This window comes from Centropristis striata, chromosome 17 (genome assembly GCF_030273125.1).
Source record: "Centropristis striata isolate RG_2023a ecotype Rhode Island chromosome 17, C.striata_1.0, whole genome shotgun sequence".
NCBI classification, from domain to species: Eukaryota; Metazoa; Chordata; class Actinopteri; order Perciformes; family Serranidae; genus Centropristis; species Centropristis striata.
Window position 1 is genome coordinate 17,966,595 of NC_081533.1, and position 17,594 is coordinate 17,984,188.

The 17,594-nt window shown below is 38.6% G+C and overlaps 1 protein-coding gene across 5 annotated transcripts; it reads left to right on the forward strand.

Annotated features, from left to right (window-relative positions):
- Positions 1–708: 708 nt before the first annotated feature.
- LOC131989805 (phospholipid scramblase 2-like) lies at positions 709–16,203 on the forward strand. Of its 5 annotated transcripts, none has more exons than XM_059355140.1 (9): positions 709–786; positions 5,203–5,233; positions 5,838–5,923; positions 9,258–9,559; positions 10,639–10,681; positions 10,879–11,099; positions 12,655–12,816; positions 13,817–13,978; positions 14,078–16,203. In XM_059355140.1, exons 3-9 carry the CDS (start codon positions 5,911–5,913, stop codon positions 14,135–14,137), a joined length of 963 nt encoding a protein of 320 aa, XP_059211123.1. In that variant the 5' UTR covers positions 709–786; positions 5,203–5,233; positions 5,838–5,910; the 3' UTR covers positions 14,138–16,203. The 5 variants fall into 5 exon arrangements, with proteins under 5 accessions (XP_059211123.1, XP_059211122.1, XP_059211121.1 ...); XM_059355139.1 differs by lacking the exon at positions 709–786 and adding an exon at positions 3,088–3,104 and having other exon boundaries at positions 5,180–5,233; XM_059355138.1 differs by lacking the exon at positions 709–786 and adding an exon at positions 3,120–3,221 and having other exon boundaries at positions 5,180–5,233.
- Positions 16,204–17,594: the final 1,391 nt, after the last annotated feature.

Below are 17,594 nucleotides of genomic sequence, written 5' to 3' on the forward strand. Positions count from 1 at the left end.
AAAAGAAGAACAGTTAATTGACATAATGGGAGTAAATGAACTGAGCAGTTCATCCAGTTCTCATATCCTCATGAATCCAGTGTGTTTAGGTCTGAAAGAGAAGCTCAGAGACACAGAGACCCCAGATAGTATCAGGACCCCAGTGAGTGTGGTAATCTGGAAAACTGGATCAGTCAGCCTCGCCTGACTTCACCGCCGGACTGCCACCCAACCAGACCACACACACACACACACACACACACACACACACACACCGCTCTCCGCCCGTCCTCCGCCTGCTGACTGTCTCCAGAAACAAACAGACAGCAGACAGTGGAGCAGGGTGGATGGAGAGATTGTCAGAGGATGGGGAGGGGGCTCTGCTTTCAGAGTATGCACATTCAGACACGTTTCCACTTTTCCTCTTTTCCCGCCCTGTCCTAATTATATCTATTTTAGGACACTGAGGCCCACCAAACATAGAGCTAGTGCTGATAGATCAGGCGTGTATAAATAAACCCAGGCAAGGCTGGCAGCATGTCAGCAGGGCCAGAGGCCAGATAGCTGCACTGATTACCTCCATGATCAGGAACACGCCTCATTAGGAACCTCTGGCTGGGTGTGTGTGTGTGTGTGTGTGTGTGTGTGATTGTCACACCCCGCCCCAGTCCAGTGCCCTATAAGTACCAGACATTGCAGCAGGTGCCAAATATAGACTCCACAAAGACAGAAAGCTCCCTCCACAAATGTGAGCAACCTCAAAAGTGATTAACATGAAGATTGAAGATCATGGAGATTGAATGATAAGTAAACAATTTTCAGATGTAAATTTTCCAGAAAGTGATTATCAATTTAGCCATTTGCATTTATGTTGTTCAAGGAAATACTGAGACATGAACTGAAAAAACAAAAGGGATCATATGAGGTCGTCTGATGTGTTAATCTGGGAAATGAATAGCAGACATTGTGCAGTGCTGTAGATTGAAAGTAACAGATGTAACCAATAACATGAACAATGTGAGCCATCATGCTCAAATTAGTGAAGTGAAAAGCCTAAATTAGATACAGCCATGGTTTCATTCGCTACACCTGTGTTCAATACATTTGTTTTGGTTTACATTTGGTTCAATACTGGAGGTTACTTAAATCAATTGAATCAGGTTACAGGCATACAAGTGTGGTACAGTACACAAAAACATTACAAATGTACACCAAACAACTCAAGGTTAAAATATCAATATCATGCATATAAAATGTTTATATTGGACAACAATTGTTAATCAGTGAAGCAGTCTCATACACCAGAATAATTACACTATAGTCAAAATAGACAGGGCTCTCTCCTTTGGTTGGCTGCAACACTAAAATACTGCATTTTCAGGTAATATTTCAATAATAATAATAAGCCAATCCAATAATATAACACTGACTTTTACTTGGAATTAAGTATTTTACATACAAGTATTACCAGTTTTACTTAAGTAAAGATCATAATATCATATATAATGAATCATGGTGTATATTTGTGGTAAAAAAAAAAAATCATTATTATTTTTATTATTATTATTATTAGTAGTTGTAGCAGTAGTATTGTAGAATACAACAATGAGAGAAAGCAACAACAAATAACAAAAAAAGAAAGCAATACAAGTGCCATTTTATAGCGCACACAGAAAAAAGTCAGAAATAAAAACATGGGTGTGTATTTGAGTGAGTGTATGAGCATGTATAAGAGATAATGATCCAATGACAACTATACTGGAAAAGAAACTATTAGGATTCTTGATTTAACAGGTAAGCTTTCAGTCTTAAATTAAAATGATTGAGGGATGAAGATAATTTAACATGAATATGAGAATTCCAAAGTATGGAGCCTGTTAGAAAAATTGCATGAGTAAACCTTGAAAATTGAATAATCTGACACCAACAGGAAAATACCTCACCAATTATTTCTGCGCAGTCTTTGATGGGGAAAGGATGAGCTGGAGACGTCCGAGTTCTCAGTTTAACATAGTTTTATTACAATATGTCAAGAAATGTGAATTACAGAGCTCTGGGATTCACTTTAGAAATCAGTTTAACTGTCCCTGATACACACAGACAGGTTTCAGGTCATGAAGTCTGAAAACCTTGTCTCTTCCCCTGCAAAAACCCCCAGTTCCACACTAACAATGTTTAATTATATCATGAAGGTAGATTTCTTCCAGGAAGTGCTGCCTTCTCCCTTCGCTGATTCGCCAGTCTTCTTTCATACCCTCACACGTCAGGCCACCTGGGCAACACAATCACTGCTGCCCAGGACAAGGCCTTGTGACCTGCTAACAAACTTGTTGTGACGAACATACTGCCTTATTATGTTCTACAGAAATATAACAAGAGCCCAACTATTTTTCAATGTCTACTTGTTCTTTTAAAGTTTAAAAAATATAAGACAGACAATACTATTTTTTGTGATTATAGAATCTTAATTAGTTTAAGCAAATGGAATATATGTAATTAAAGTAATCAGTTTTCTAAATTAACATTAACACAAACATAATTATTGTATCAAAATCATATTGCCTGATTAATATAAATGCATAGAGATAGACATTATCAAAGTTTAGTGAATTACGCATACATAGTGACCTGTGATGACTGTTGGAGAAAAATCACAAAGACAAAAAAGAGAGGAAGACAGTAACATTTCATTTTAAACAACGTATAATATTCAAATTATTCTAACAAGCCTCTGTATGTTACACAGCACGGATACAGGACTCAAATGCAGCACTCGGGAGGCAGAATCAGGAGGTAACCAGTCTTTAATCACAGGCAATGGTTCGGTACACGGGAGTTCAGTCAGGCAAGACAGGCAGACAATCCAAAGGGAGGCAAGGCAGAGTCCAAAAACAGGCAAGGGTCAAAACCAAAAAGCACACTAGGAAACCGCTGGAGATTAGGACACATGGTACACTGACAATCTGGCACTGAGGGAAGGGACACAAAGAGTTTAAATACAGAGAGTCAATGAGGTGATGAGACACAGGTGTGTGATTAGGGGGCGGAGCCACCACCAGGTGAAGCTGGAGCCTGGAGTAGACAAGGCAAGGCAAGTTTATTTGTATAGCACAGTTCAACACAAGGTAATTCAAAGTGCTTTACATACACATTAAAAACAGCAAGACACAATTGAAAACAGTAAAAACGTAGGCAGAGGAGGGGCAGACTGTGACACTGTAAGCAAAAGAAAATCTCAAAAAGTATGTGTAATGTGACAAAGATGAAGTTTATCAGTGTGTTTTGTGTTGTAAAAATAGATCTGAGAGTTAACTGTAAAGAATTATTAATGAAGTAATAACTTGGTGGGCGTTGTCATAGTAATAACTTTCTGTAAGAAATATAATGTGTGTTGTGTGAACAGGTTGGAATGAGTAGTTAGCCTCTAGCAGAGCTAAATGTCTGACTTTCCGGTGTATTCACGGTCATTTTGAATAAGATCGCCACCTACAGTATAGGTATAATTGATATGTACATATTTAACAATCTACTTGTGAAATTCCATGTCTAATTACAATATGAAAGTATATCTGATGAGGGAAAGTAGTAAGAACGCTCGAGCGACAATCAGGCGACGATTTTAAAAGTACATCTGTAAGTTTACTGTACTGTATTTTATTATGACGCCAGTAGTGGAGAGAACTGTAAGATATATTTAAACGTTGCTAAATGACGTATTGATAGAATGACGTAAAACGACGTCATTACGTAGATTACAAGTGAGAAAGTCAGTACATATTTTTTAGTGTCATTTAGGGGAAATGTGGGTTTGTGTCACTTTGTGTCACAAAAGCTGATAAAAATCGCCCAAAACATTTTACAAGTTGCTAAATGTGTTGCTAGGTGCGTTTAGGAAAAAAAAATGCAAGGATAGTCTGAATAGTTGATTAAAGTTGCAGTTTAAGCATTACCATTCTTCATAAGTACAGTTCTCAGGCAGCTGTTGGTTACTTGTATTGATGCAAACTCGTATTTCTACTGTATACTAAAAATAATAACTTAGGCATTAATTTAGTTTGCTGCTTCACTATATTTGAGAGGGAAATACTGCAGTAATTGGGCTTTTCTAGACTTAAAAAAACATTTAACTGACAACTAACGTTTTATTAATCAGTAGATGTTAGTATGCAGGGTAGGACTACAGATTATCTCAGCAATTTCAATGATATTAACTAATGGTCACACAGTTTACAGTACATCATGCTTTGTCCTGCATGATGAGTATTATTTTCTTATTATTTAGTAAATTTTGATGATAATGATCAATATCAATAAAATATCAATATCATGCATATAAAATGTTTATATTGGACAAAGCATTTAGTCAATTGTTAATCAGTGAAGCAGTCTCATACACCAGAATAATTACACTATAGTCAAAATAGACAGGGCTCTCTCCCATCATCTTCATTATTATTATTATTATTATTTTTATTATTATTATTATTAGTAGTTGTAGCAGTAGTATTGTAGTATACAACAATGAGAGAAAGCAACAACAAATAACAAAAAAAGAAAGCAATACAAGTGCCATTTTATAGCGCACACAGAAAAAAGTCAGAAATAAAAACATGGGTGTGTATTTGAGTGAGTGTATGAGCATGTATAAGAGATAATGATCCAATGACAACTATACTGGAAAAGAAACTATTAGGATTCTTGATTTAACAGGTAAGCTTTCAGTCTTAAATTATAATGATTGAAGGATGATAATACTTTTTTTTCTGTATTTAATCTAGTTTTTATGTTGGACGTACTGACAGTATTATTGGGGTTTTGTCGCCCTCTTGTGGCTGACACTGTTTGACAGCCCAGCTCCTCCCAGCTTTCTCTGCTGCTGCATGCAATGATAACAACATGACGACCAGGCCAAACAGAAACAGTAAATCCTTATTAAAAAACAGATAACAAAAACTACATAGTTCCACATTTCCGCTAACTAGATGATAAGGATTGTGTTTAGATGCTCGTATTTAGGTTTGTCAGTATGGAGCCTTAATGAAGGTGGTGTGAGTCTGAAAGGGGAGGAGAACATTAGAGGAGGAGTGACATCAGCAGCGCAGCGACGAGGGTCAAGTTAGAAGGAAGACGAAAGAAAAGGCGCCTCCTTGGCTCTGTGGATGGGTTTTTAAATCATACTTTCATTTCATTTGTTTTCTAGATTGACTTTTATGCCTTTTTTAGTTGGGACTGAGAAGAAACGGCTGCCAGAGAGGTGAGAATAACATGTTTTTTCTTGCTTATATGACAAAGATTGGATGGTCTTATCAGGCTTTTACAGACACCGTGTGTGTGTGTGTGTGTGTGTGGTCTAGAGAGAGGCAGGGATGGTGTCTGTTTAGGTAAACTGATATAAAAAGTGTTTTTAGAAACATTCACTCTTTTCAAGCGTGAGCCAACTAAATAAATAAGTAAATCCAGCTCTGTCTCATCATTTGTTATAGTGTTAGCAAAATAAAAGCATGAAGAGCAGCAGAGAGAGGACCCAGTGGAAAAATAAATGGCCAGCCCCCCGTTTCTAATCATGCCACACCCACTTTCATTTCCCTGCATGTTAGCTCTGAACATGTTGCATCAAGAACAAGAAAAAGCTACATGATTTCTCCTGTGGAAGGACAAACTAGATAGACAGATGGACCATGTTAGTTGTAAACATATAATTGTTAAACCACCAAGACCTGTGATTCTAGGATAATAGAAGTGACTCAACATGTGTGACTGATTGAGGTTAAATGTTGTTGGGCTTGTTTTTGCCACTCTTCAATTCTATTTCTGTGAACCCCCCTCTCTCTCTTCCTCCTCCCCCTTCATTCCTCCAGTTTCCCATAGTGACCCTGAAGGAGTGGACTCCCTTTAACTCCGTGCCAGAAAAGTTTGCTCCAGCTCCTCGCAATGTCTGCTCCTGGTAAGTCTGTTTGTGCAGCCACTGTTAACAAGATAACAAGATTTCTTTCAGATGTTCAGTTCGACTTCTAGAAAGAAACGGACAGATTTGAGAGCTTTGGTGGTGCATTTTTCAATCCATATTTAGTATAATTTAATGTTGCACTAGAACACCATCTTCCTCATCTTCTGTTCTGCTGCCATTGTTAAAATGATTAACCTCGGGCAGTCTCCATTATACATTCCTGTTCACTGAGCATCATTGTGAAGTGAATAGACACCCTATCCAGCCTCCAGATTCCTTCAGCGTCCTTGAGAAATAATATCCTCCCCAAGGTGGCGAAATCTAAAAGAAATTCCCAGAATGCCTGCACGAAACTCGAGGGGAACAGATTTCTGATTTGGCTCGCTCGTCCAGCTCCCTCCTCCCTCTGGATGGAAAAGAGCAGTCGAGGAGGTGAAAGGTGCCGTTGTTGGCATGAGGGCTCCCTTCCTGCAAACACGCTGCTTTAATATTTGGGTTTTGTTTCCTGCAAGTAGAGAAAGGAATGTGGAAAGAGGTGGAGCAACTAGAGGCCTCAAAGTTCACAGAACTCTTTACTCACATCCTCTTTTTGACTTTTGAGTAAGTCTTTCTCACTGTAATCCATGTTTGGTTTGAGACTAGTTCAGCCCACACTCTCATAACTTTAAACAAAGGATTAATCTCATTTAATGCTGCAATGGCATTTAAAAACCGTCCTGCTGCAATGTCAACAAAAACCAGTTTGGTCAGCTATGAAACCAACGTGAGGCCTGTGTGTGGCACAGCATTTGAATGCTGACTTAGAATGTGAATGTCACCATTAACCCATTGAAGCCTGGAAAGCAGATACGTCGTTTTGTAGTATTTGTATAAGCTCTCAAATACTTTTTGAATTTCATTTCTATCTGCTACAGAGGCTGAAAAATCTATTATTTAGTAGAAGCGTTGACACTTCTGTTGAGTTTCCAGGAAAACTTCAGGTTTTAGGGACTTATTTTAAAATCGCCCAGAGGTTTTACAGGCGTTTTAGGCCTTGATGGGTTAAGGATAAAGCTTAGTACTGTTGAGTACAGCCTGAAATAACATACGAGAAGAAGAACAAGCCCACACCTATCCCACACACACAAAACACATGCCTTCAGATTGCTTATTTTGTTCAAACTACAGTTAATTTCCTAAACTTATTCAGTTTACAAGAGTATTAAACAGAAAAATAGAACATTCTCACATTTGAGAAGCTGGGACCAGAGAATGTTTTGCATTTTTGCCTGAAAAAGGACAAATTGTTTCAGTATTATGATAAATGTTAAAAATGAGGCCAAAGATTACAAAAAGTTTTTGCACAGTTTGCAGCAGCTTTTTCAGCCTCATTAAAAAAACCAAATACTCAGCAACAGCATCAAGACATCAGGTGATTTTGGGACAGGGAGCAATCTAGTCCTTTTTTTCGTTTGCATAATGTAAAACGAGGGATGCATGTTGTTAATAGTTGCTTATAATTAGTGCGTTGTCCAAGGCGAACTCTTACAACATTGCAGAAATGTGTCAGTGAGTGATGACTGGCAGCAGTCATCATCCTTTAGGTGCTACACCCACTTCCTGTTAATGGTGATTGACGCTCAATGCTGTGAACTGAAAGAATAATTCACTGTCATCAAATTGCTTTAGACTCTCTAAAACCAAATATATGATCTTCTTTAACCCGTTGAAGCCTGGAAAGCGGATACATTGTTTTGTAGTATTTGTATAAGCTCTCAAATACTTTTTGAATTTCATTTCTATCTGCTACAGAGGCTGAAAAATCTATTATTTAGTAGAAGTCGTTGACACTTCTGTTGAATTTCCAGAAAAACTTCAGGTTTTAGGGACTTATTTTCAAATCGCCCAGAGGTTTTACAGGCGTTTTAGGCGTCAATGGGTTAAGGATCTTTTTAGGACAGCTCTTTACTGAACATCCTCACACATAATCTACACAGATAATGAATTGAAAAACAAAACAAGCACGACCTTTTAACACTTAGTTTTAATGGACTCAAGCTTTACTCATGGCACTTCCTCATGTGTTGTCTTCTGGCTTGTGTTGTATTAACTCTAAAATGTACAGACAAACAAGAAGAAACAAATGTCTACAATCATGTTTAAATGACCACTTTCTTCTTATGAGACAATATTAACATCCAGATGGTCAAGTGCACATTAAAAACTGTACTGATGAGTGTAGTTTGCTGTGGTCCGATAAGACTGCAACTGTTGAATTCATGCCATAAAAATAAAGACTGTTATCAGGTAATTGTAAGCTTTTTTTATGAGGTTGTTTACACTGAAAATGTGACAAAAAACAAGGAGGAGAGGAAACCTTCAGGGCTTCACCTTTGTTCACTATTGGTTGTGTATTTGCTCCACCTGTAGGTGTTACCCATCTCCTCTGTGGCTGGGTAATAAGTAGCTTATTGGCTCTGCAGCCCTCTGCAGGGAGAAGTAGGCTGATCCACAGTAAACACTCTCTCACGTACTTATGAGCAAAGAGCAGCTGCTATCAGCCAGCACACGGATCAGGACTTCCTCTGCCTGTGACACTGTGGTGAACTATGAGAGTTTCAGTCTGAGGCTCTCTTACTTTATGTTTTTAGTCTAATTTTAAGGTAAGAGCTGGACCTTTTGTGGTTTATTATATGGATTTTATTAATCTTTTGCTGTCCAAGTTAGTTCTTACTTTGAGTTCTGATTTTACATATTATGTTTTATAGCTAGGATTATTCTGTATTGCTTCCAGTTTGAAGTCATCTGGTTCTGTAGTGTAAAGAGCTCCTGAGCTGTTATAATGAGCATTTTTTTTAAAATTCAGTCAGCTAAAAGAATGCTCTTGTCTGTTAGGGGACCACACAAAGTTGCTCGTGACCTTGCCGTAATAAAGACTGATTGATTCTTAGGCTATGGAAAAGTGGCTCCGCCCCAAAATGTAGGCAATGGCTGGACCTTATGGCAGAGATACTGTCTTATGAGCATTTAGCCGGAGTTAATAATAAAAATGAGAACATTAATAAGGCACAGGACCATTTTTTTGTATTATGAATCAGTGAGGAGGCAAATATGCTGCTGTGGTGCCTGAAATATTATTCTACTCTGGTCTCTTGTGTTTCCTTGTTTTCTTTTCCTTTTTTAGAATATTTTTTTGGTTGGAAACTCAGTTGTGCTCAATATGGGGACATATTACTGTACTGTGTATTGTTATTGGATTTTTTTTTTTTTTTTTACATGAAAACTAAATAAAATGTTGAAAAAAACCAAAAGAATGCTCTTGTCTTTGAACTAATTTCTTCTTTTTTTCCAGGTTACCCAGGCCCTTACCACCAACCGCCCTACCCGATGGCTCACCCCGGAGGCCACTCCGTAGCCCCTTACCCCGTCCCTGCTGGGGGGTACGGGGACCCAAATCAAGCCGCCCCTCCACCAGGCTTCAACATGAACTACCATCCAGGCCATCCAGAAGCACCCGTCATGTATCAGCCGGGCCCCGTCGACCAAGGCCCCGGACCGGAGTACGGCGGTCCTCCAGGGGGGATCTCCCCGGCCCCGGCTGGGGCTCCAGCTGTTCCTGTCGGGGTCCCACCTGGACTGGAGTACCTCACACAGGTAGGACAGAGAAATCAGAGAAACAGTCTTTATCTTGAGCTGAAAGGGATTATTCATGCACCTTCACTTCTGTGATTGGTTCTTAGAATGTTTCCTTGGGAGAGTGGTGATAACAGACAGTTGGATTCATAGATGTAAATGATTAGAAGCCACTCTTGATACCACTTGAGGCGAATTGTTTATCACCCTATAAAACTACTAAAGCGGATGTTTACCGAGTCTGAAGGGAGCACTGACCTGCAAGAATAGCTTTCTTCACACTATAAGTTCCTCATTTGGAATCTTTACTGTGTGAAATGAAATCTCACATGTTTAAACAGCCACACAATAAAGACAAATATTCATCTAACTACATTCACTTCAGTCCCTGTTACAGATTTAACATTTATGTAACTTTACTGCTTAATTTATTGCACTTATCTGGACCTGAATTCAAATCCATCTCAGATAAGAACGGGCAGTTTTGCAATAGAACATGGAGCCAGTTACAGAGGATAGAAAATAAGGAGCACCCTTTAGTTTGTATACTTTAAAATCTTTTTTTTTCATATAAAACAATGTACTATGACCTCACAGCCAACTTGTAAAGACAACATCCAACAGTGTTGAACAGTTTAAACAGGAACTCAGTAGGTTTTCTTTGTGTACATATTAACGGGACAACATTTACTCTTATTCAAATGGAGTTCAAACAGACACCGCAAAATGCTCCTTGTGTAAGCATAGAAATACAACAAAACATAGAACAAACGTTATACTGATTAAAATACACACCAGTTCATACAATAAGGACCAGTAAACATCTCATGAAGTCACACACACAATCTCTCACAGTTTTTACCCTTCTCTCCATACTTTGAATATTCTAAAAAACAGAAGTGAGTCTCCACAGCAACTAGCATGGAGATAGTGTTTGTCGATTATCGTGTATGATAATTCATGGCCTGGGTTGCTTTGCATTGCAAACAAGTGAAATAGTCATTTTAATGTTTGCAGCTTTTTAAGAGGAAATAGACTTTTATACTTGAAGCTTGACACATTTTGCAGTTGATGCTTAACTGTCCCTCTTCTCCTTTTAGATTGACCAGATCCTGATCCACCAAAAAGTGGAACTGCTAGAAGGTAAGGCGTGTTCCTCCAGTCATATCTACACCTGTTGCTCTGTAAGCAGTAAAATAACCAGCAGCAGCAGCAGTTTTCTGATGCTTTAACCTCTCACTATCAATCACAAAGATAAAATGACACCTGTCCTTGAATTTCCTGACTTATCTACACTTTGTTATTCATCGTTTCCACCCGTTTTCCTTCCTCCCGCCCAGCCTTCATCGGGTTTGAGACCAACAACCAGTACGAGATAAAGAACAGTCTGGGCCAGAAGATCTACAAGGCTAAAGAGAAGAACGACTGCTGCACCAGGAACTGCTGCGGCTCGCTGCGCAGCTTCGACATGAAGATCAAGGACAACATGGACAGGGAGGTCATCCGCCTCATCCGGCCGTTCCGCTGCGTCTCCTGCTGGTGTCCCTGCTGCCTGCAAGAGGTCGGCACATATTATATTGATTTACCACACCAAAACCAAATAATGGGACTATTCAATACTTCAAATTACCCTCTCATTACTCACTCTCATATCTCTTTCATAATATTTGCCCTCAGTGGGCCAAGATAACGCGTTCCGTTAATGAAATAGTTAATATTTAACCATTATGAATGTGTTAATCGTTTCTGATAATTCAGTCGATTGCTAGTTTAGGCTGACTGGTTAACCCTCTGAACCCCAAGCAGTTTCAGGGTGTTTTCCTCTTACATTTTACTCACTGTGGCCCTCTTCTTCACTACAATATTATATATATATAATATGTAATAAAGTCCTGCATCTCTATGGAATCAAAACAATCATGCTTTAAAGCAGGGAGAACTTAATGATTTATGTTGTGCAGTATAACACATATCATGGCATAAATCCTTAAAAAAAAGAAAAGATACAAGTTGAATTTCTTTAAAAATGTATTTGACAAAAATCTACATTTGTCCAAGTGCCCACAGCTTAGCATCCACATGCTAAACATTGAATTGTTTACATGTGCACAACTTCTACCTAAAACCTGTCTCGCCCGCTCCCCTCTGCTCTGTGTCAACAGCCTGAGGTTCAGTCAGTTTCACTGACTGGTTGTCACAGGGCTGCTGGTGTCAGACCAGTCATTCATGGCTCCCAGTAATTCTTACAGGATCTGGTTAGGGTACAATAAGACAAAAAAAGAAGTGATTTTGATTAAATATTACTATTACAAGCTGACATTTGGCTTATTTTCCTTTCAGAAGCATTTGTCACACATGATTAGTTCAAGTACCATGAGAAATCTGAAGATAATTTCTGTTTTTACAGTTTCTGGCTATGATAAATGGTGTCATTTTGGCAATTTTCCTTAAGAAAACATTCCTTTCAAACTATGTAACGGGGTCAATGTTTCTGCAAAGAGATGTTTTTGAGAGAAAAGCGGCCCTTATACAAAAGTAGATTTTGAAATGGTGTGTGTGCATGTTTTACAAGCGTTAAAGCAGCTGATCGTATTGATGACACTATTTCGGTTCTATGAGCATAAAACTCTGCAGCCTCACAGCTCTCAGTGGTTCGTATTTAGAGGCTTTTGTCTTTCCTGGCTTCGTCTTGTGTTACTGTTGAGGTGCTGAATGGCGCTTCGATGTCTTTGTGCACCAGTCTACTCAGGCAGGGGCTTGTTGAGACGATGAATGGCCCTTTGTCTGTCCAAACTATCCCCTAGACTCCCCAATCCTCTGCCATCCTGCACCTCTGAGACGCTCTCTCTCTGTTTAATCACCTCGTTGGCTGGCTACACTTCTGTTTACTGGCCAGACAGGAGACATGTGAGATGTATTATCTTTGTTATGTGGTGCCACAATGAAGCAGTCAGAGATTCACTTACTGATCCTGCTGTCCGATCCCGTGTGACCTGTTTGACAAGCAATCCCCGTGATGTTTTATTTTTAGCTGTCAGCGTCTAGAAATGTTAAAGCCCTCTGGAATAACTTTTTGTGGCTGACTATGTGTATGTAATCATGTATGTGACCCACAGATGGAGGTCCAGGCACCGCCAGGCACCACCATAGGCTACGTTAAACAGGACTGGCATCCTTTTGTGCCAAAGTTTTCCATCCAGGATGCCAACAAGGACACCCTGATGAAACTGGAGGGGCCCTGCTTTGCCTGCAACTGCTGTGGGGACGTTAACTTTGAGGTGAGGCCAGAGGATCATTGTATTATGTATTGCTTTTATATAATCTTGATCTGTATTTCTATTTTTTCATTTTTCACTCAAACTACTACTATTTATGTTCACACCGTTTGCTTCTGTTTTTGCTGCTGTGACATGAATTTCCCCGTTGTGGGATCAATACAGTATTATCTATCTAATCTATTATCAGAAGGTCGAAAACACTCTCATATCTGTCTAATAGATAGGAACTACAGTCAGCAGTTGGTTAGCTTAGCTTAGCACAAATGTTTGAAATAGGTTGTAAACACTAGCCTGGCTCTGTTCAAGCCAAACATAACAAAATTAGCACCTTTTTAAGCTTGCTAATTAACACGTTACATCACGTTTCTTCAATCTGAACAAAGAACAAAAATGTAAAAATGATGCCGGAGTTTAAGTGCACCAGTTTAAGCCATGCCCCTCAGTCTCCACAGTTAGTTAAGCTGCAGGACTGTCAGCTGTGTGTCTGCAGCCGATTTAACCCACCGGTCTTCATCAATATAGTGGCATGTGTCACTTAAAAAACAAACTATAATCCAGTCATTTTAAAAATCCCTAAACAATGATTGAGATGAATGAACCTGTTAATGCTTTGGAGGTGCTGGTAGATTTGGTTACCTTTGCACTGAGGCAGGCTAGCTGTTTCCCCCTGTTTCCAGTCTTTATGCTAAGCTAAGCTAAATGCCTGCTGGCTATTTGCTTAATTTCTGTCCCCCATGTTTCTAGTCCTTTAAATAATTGATTCCAGTCCCAAGTTTGGATCTTTTGGAAACACCTCAACATGATAAGATCATGATCTGTCTGTTTGTTGTATTTGACCTTTTATTTTTTTCTGTAATTTATATTCACACCTTTTGCTTCTGTTTTTGCTGCTGTGACAAGTGAATTTCCCAGTTGTGGAATCAATAAAGTATAATCTAATCTGATCTAATCTAGCGTATAATTGATAGAATTTATAGATGTTGTTGTCATTGTTCTGCAGCTGAAAGGCAAAGATGGTAAAAAGCAGATTGGTCGCATCAGTAAGCAGTGGAGCGGCCTTTTGAAGGAAGTCTTCACGGACACAGACAACTTTGGCATCCAGTTCCCGCTGGACATGGACGTGAAGATGAAAGCTGTGCTCATGGGAGCCTGCTTCCTCATTGTAAGACAATATTCTCATTCTTTTCCTTTTGCTATACTTGCTGCCTTGACCTTACCACGGGATTAATTCATTAATTTTCTTCTTTGTTGCCACATTCAGGATTTCATGTTCTTCGAGAAGGTCGGGGAGGCCAACCAGCGCAGCACTGTGTTTTCATAACGGAGAGGAAAACAACAGCACGAGAGCGTGCCAGTTATGCAGTCTCTGTTCATGTATGCCGTTTTTCCAATAGTTCTTCCTTCCTTCACAAGATTCCAGCCAACATGGTGCTAAGGATCATTTTATACTCACAGGCCAAAAAAGAACTCTTGATTCCAGTTGCCTGCCAAGAATTGTTTTTGAAATCTACTCAAAACTCAGTGACTGACTGCTACTTTTACACTCCATACAGTCTGTAGACGTTTTATCTATTTAAGTCAGTCATCGTACCTCCAGCTGAGATTCAATGCGCCAAAGAAAGTCAACCAAACCCCCTCAAAGTCTTTCCTCAGTGCCCACAAACAGAAATACCAGTGATTTGAATGTGTTACAGGCTACATTTCATATTTATGCAGTATGCATGTCTATTATTATCCCAATTCTTATATTTTATGAAGGAATTTCAATAGATCTTGTGTAAGTGCTATACTGTTGCGGACGTAGAAGTTGTAGTAGCTAACTAGCAGAAACTGCGTGTTTTGTGCTTATTAGCAAATGTTAGCATGCAATAAAGCCAGACCAAGTGGTTACTATTATACCTGCTGAACATCTGCATGTTGGTGCTGTCATTGTGAGTGCGTTGACACGTTGGCATTCAGTTTAAAGCAATGCTGCACCTTCACACAGAATTTCAGTGCTAGCACAGCTGTAGAGTTCTGAAGGAATACTTTGCCCATAAAATGATCATTTGTATATTAATAACTCACCCTGTGTTGCCTTAAATTCTATAAGAAAGGATTGTTGTTCTTGTATGCCTCCATGGGGAATGGAGAATGAAGAAAACAGAAAGTTGGTGATGAATTAAACAGCAGAATGCTCACTATTTAACAGACATTTTCGCTTAAACCATACATTTTTTCTGCAGTTCTGCAAAAAAGTGTGGTTTGTGCACTAGTAAACAACAAGTGTGAAAACGAAACTTTATACTACACAAGTTGTGAAAGCATGGAAACTAACCACATTTACTGCAATACATCAACAACTTTCTGTTTCCTTTTTATATTCTGTTTCATTAGATTTCAAGGTAACATGGTGAGTAATTGATATACAAAGGACCATTTTGCCAGTCTAGTATTCCTCTAATTTTAACATTGGAACCAGTAAACAGGCTGTCATTGTTTAGCTTATATAGGAGAGTGGTGTTGTCAAAGTCTTGTGGTATACAGACAAGAGTTGACACATACTGACAGTATTTACCAAAGTGCTCTTGCTCTACCTCTCAGCTGCCTTTCTCTTCCTCAGAGCCTTCTGTCTTAAACCTTTAAAGTGTAGATAATCCAACAACACTGTAGTGCAGGCTGTGGTGTGAACGCTTTCTCTGTGGTTGTCCTGGAGACTGACACCACTCGCCAAGCCTCGCCCTGCAGCTTTGTGCAGATACGGCTGCCTTGAACATGTGCCAGTAAAATGATATAGGACACATAATGTAGGTTGAAAGCAGGAATGACCTACATGTAGAATAGTAAGAAAATAAAAAGCAGAAGTTGAGTTTGTGAGTGTTAATCTGACTTCACAGTGGGTGGAAACCTTCCTGAAACTTTCTGTAGTCTCGTGCAGCAAAGAGACCTGAATGTGAATTTGTTGTCATTTTAATCATTATGCTTTAGAAAAAAATGGCAGGTTAATGTTTGCAGATTGCTATTGTAACTCAGCTTTGTATTTAATAATCCTTGTCATGGTTCTGTGACGTTAACATGGGTGTGCCTCCTGTGAGGCTTGGTTGCCATTAGTGCTCTCTCATGCAGACCACAGCCCTCCATTACACTGTTTAACCTCATGTGTCTCATATACTGTGTTGCTACCACCAGCCTTTGTGCAAGGAAAGAGAAAATAGCCAAAGGATGTACAGGACATTTATTGTTTGTTCTTTGTGTCAGTTTGTTGTTCACCTGCAGCACTTGTTTATTTTAGTCAGTTTAAGGATCTATCAAAACTATTTTGTACCAATTTTGTGTCTTGATTGTGAATTAGTTTTTTTACAGAAACAAAATACTCCGTACTAAAGAAATTAAATAAATTCTATGTAAATCCATTGTTACAGTGTCCTTCTGCTCCACTTATTGACCTGGAAAAGTTTGGGAAGGTCCTCGGAAAACCTACGTCTAAATGTGGAACATCTGGTTTCACTTGGAAAAAATTATCTCTGCCTCAGAGGGAAATCCCATCTCCGTCGAAATCAGAACAAAGTCCAGCTCCAGGAAAACTCTGCTCCACTTTAGATACTGGTTAACTTTCTGCTTGCAACTTGAACTTAATGGTGTCAATATCAGCTTCTTTATGGTTCTAAAGATTATATACATGCCCTACTTCAGAGACAAAACATCTCCTCCCTATTGAATGTCGTACTGCTCCACCCTCTGGAAAAACTGGGAAATACAAGAAGAGTATTTATGGGAGCATGTCCGCACATGTCCATACATGCTTCAACGCTCCAGGAGAATTTAAAAAATCTATTTTATTCCTATAAAATGCAATCTTCAGTCACACATTCAGTGGCTTAAAATGAAATGTTTACCATTGGACATACATTTTGCATGCTACTACTGTGTAAACAATAACATTAGTATTATTATTATTATATATAATAATATTATTGTATTAGTGTCTACCTGAGGATACTGAATTAATGTCTCAGCAGTGTCCACAAACTCTTAAAACAGAAATTCATTGAAAGGTTAACTTCCAAAGAATTGCTCGAAATTTTCAGCATATGTACCCCTCTGCATCCTTTATAGATAAAATATTTATTTGATCAATTTACGTGTTTTATAAATTTGTATAACACCTGTGGTCCTCAGGGCTCAGAAAGGACCTCATGACATAAAACTGGTTTTAGGACATGTAGACAAAAAATTAACAACTTTGTTCACCTTTTAAGGCAACTCGTGACCAACAAATTGATATATAATTTTTATGTTTTCTCATTATTATTGGTAAATTTTAGTCAAATATACAAAATTAGGCCTCGTTTCAAATAATAATTTTCCTTCCCATCAAGAAATTTTTTCAATACAACTATTGAAAAAATAAATCAGGTTTCATTACCTTTTTTTCTCTTGAACTGAGGCCTAATTTTGTATATTTGACTAAAATTGACCAATAATAATGAAAAAATATGAAAATTATATATCAATTTGTGACATCAGTTGCATTAAAAGGTGAAAAAGAAGTCGTTTTTTTCCTACATGTCCTAAAACCAGTCTCATGTCATGGGGTCCTTTTTGAGCCCTGAGGACCACCAGTGCATAGTTGACTGGAGGACTAGACAGGCTTAAGGGCCACAGAGCTTTGATCCTGCATTAACACCAATGTAAGGTTTTAAATAAGACAATTTAAAACTAAATCCTCCTGAAGACCAGCAGGCACTTGAACACAACACAAAGTTCCTATTAAAGAGTAAAATATACAGTAAATAAAC

What these genes read in the sequence shown, in the direction of transcription:
- LOC131989805 (XM_059355140.1), top strand. An exon ending in AAAAGTGGAACTGCTAGAAG is followed by an intron (nt 10,682 to 10,878) that starts GTAAGGCGTGTT and finishes CCTCCCGCCCAG; the next exon opens with CCTTCATCGGGTTTGAGACC. An exon ending in GTGGGGACGTTAACTTTGAG is followed by an intron (nt 12,817 to 13,816) that starts GTGAGGCCAGAG and finishes ATTGTTCTGCAG; the next exon opens with CTGAAAGGCAAAGATGGTAA.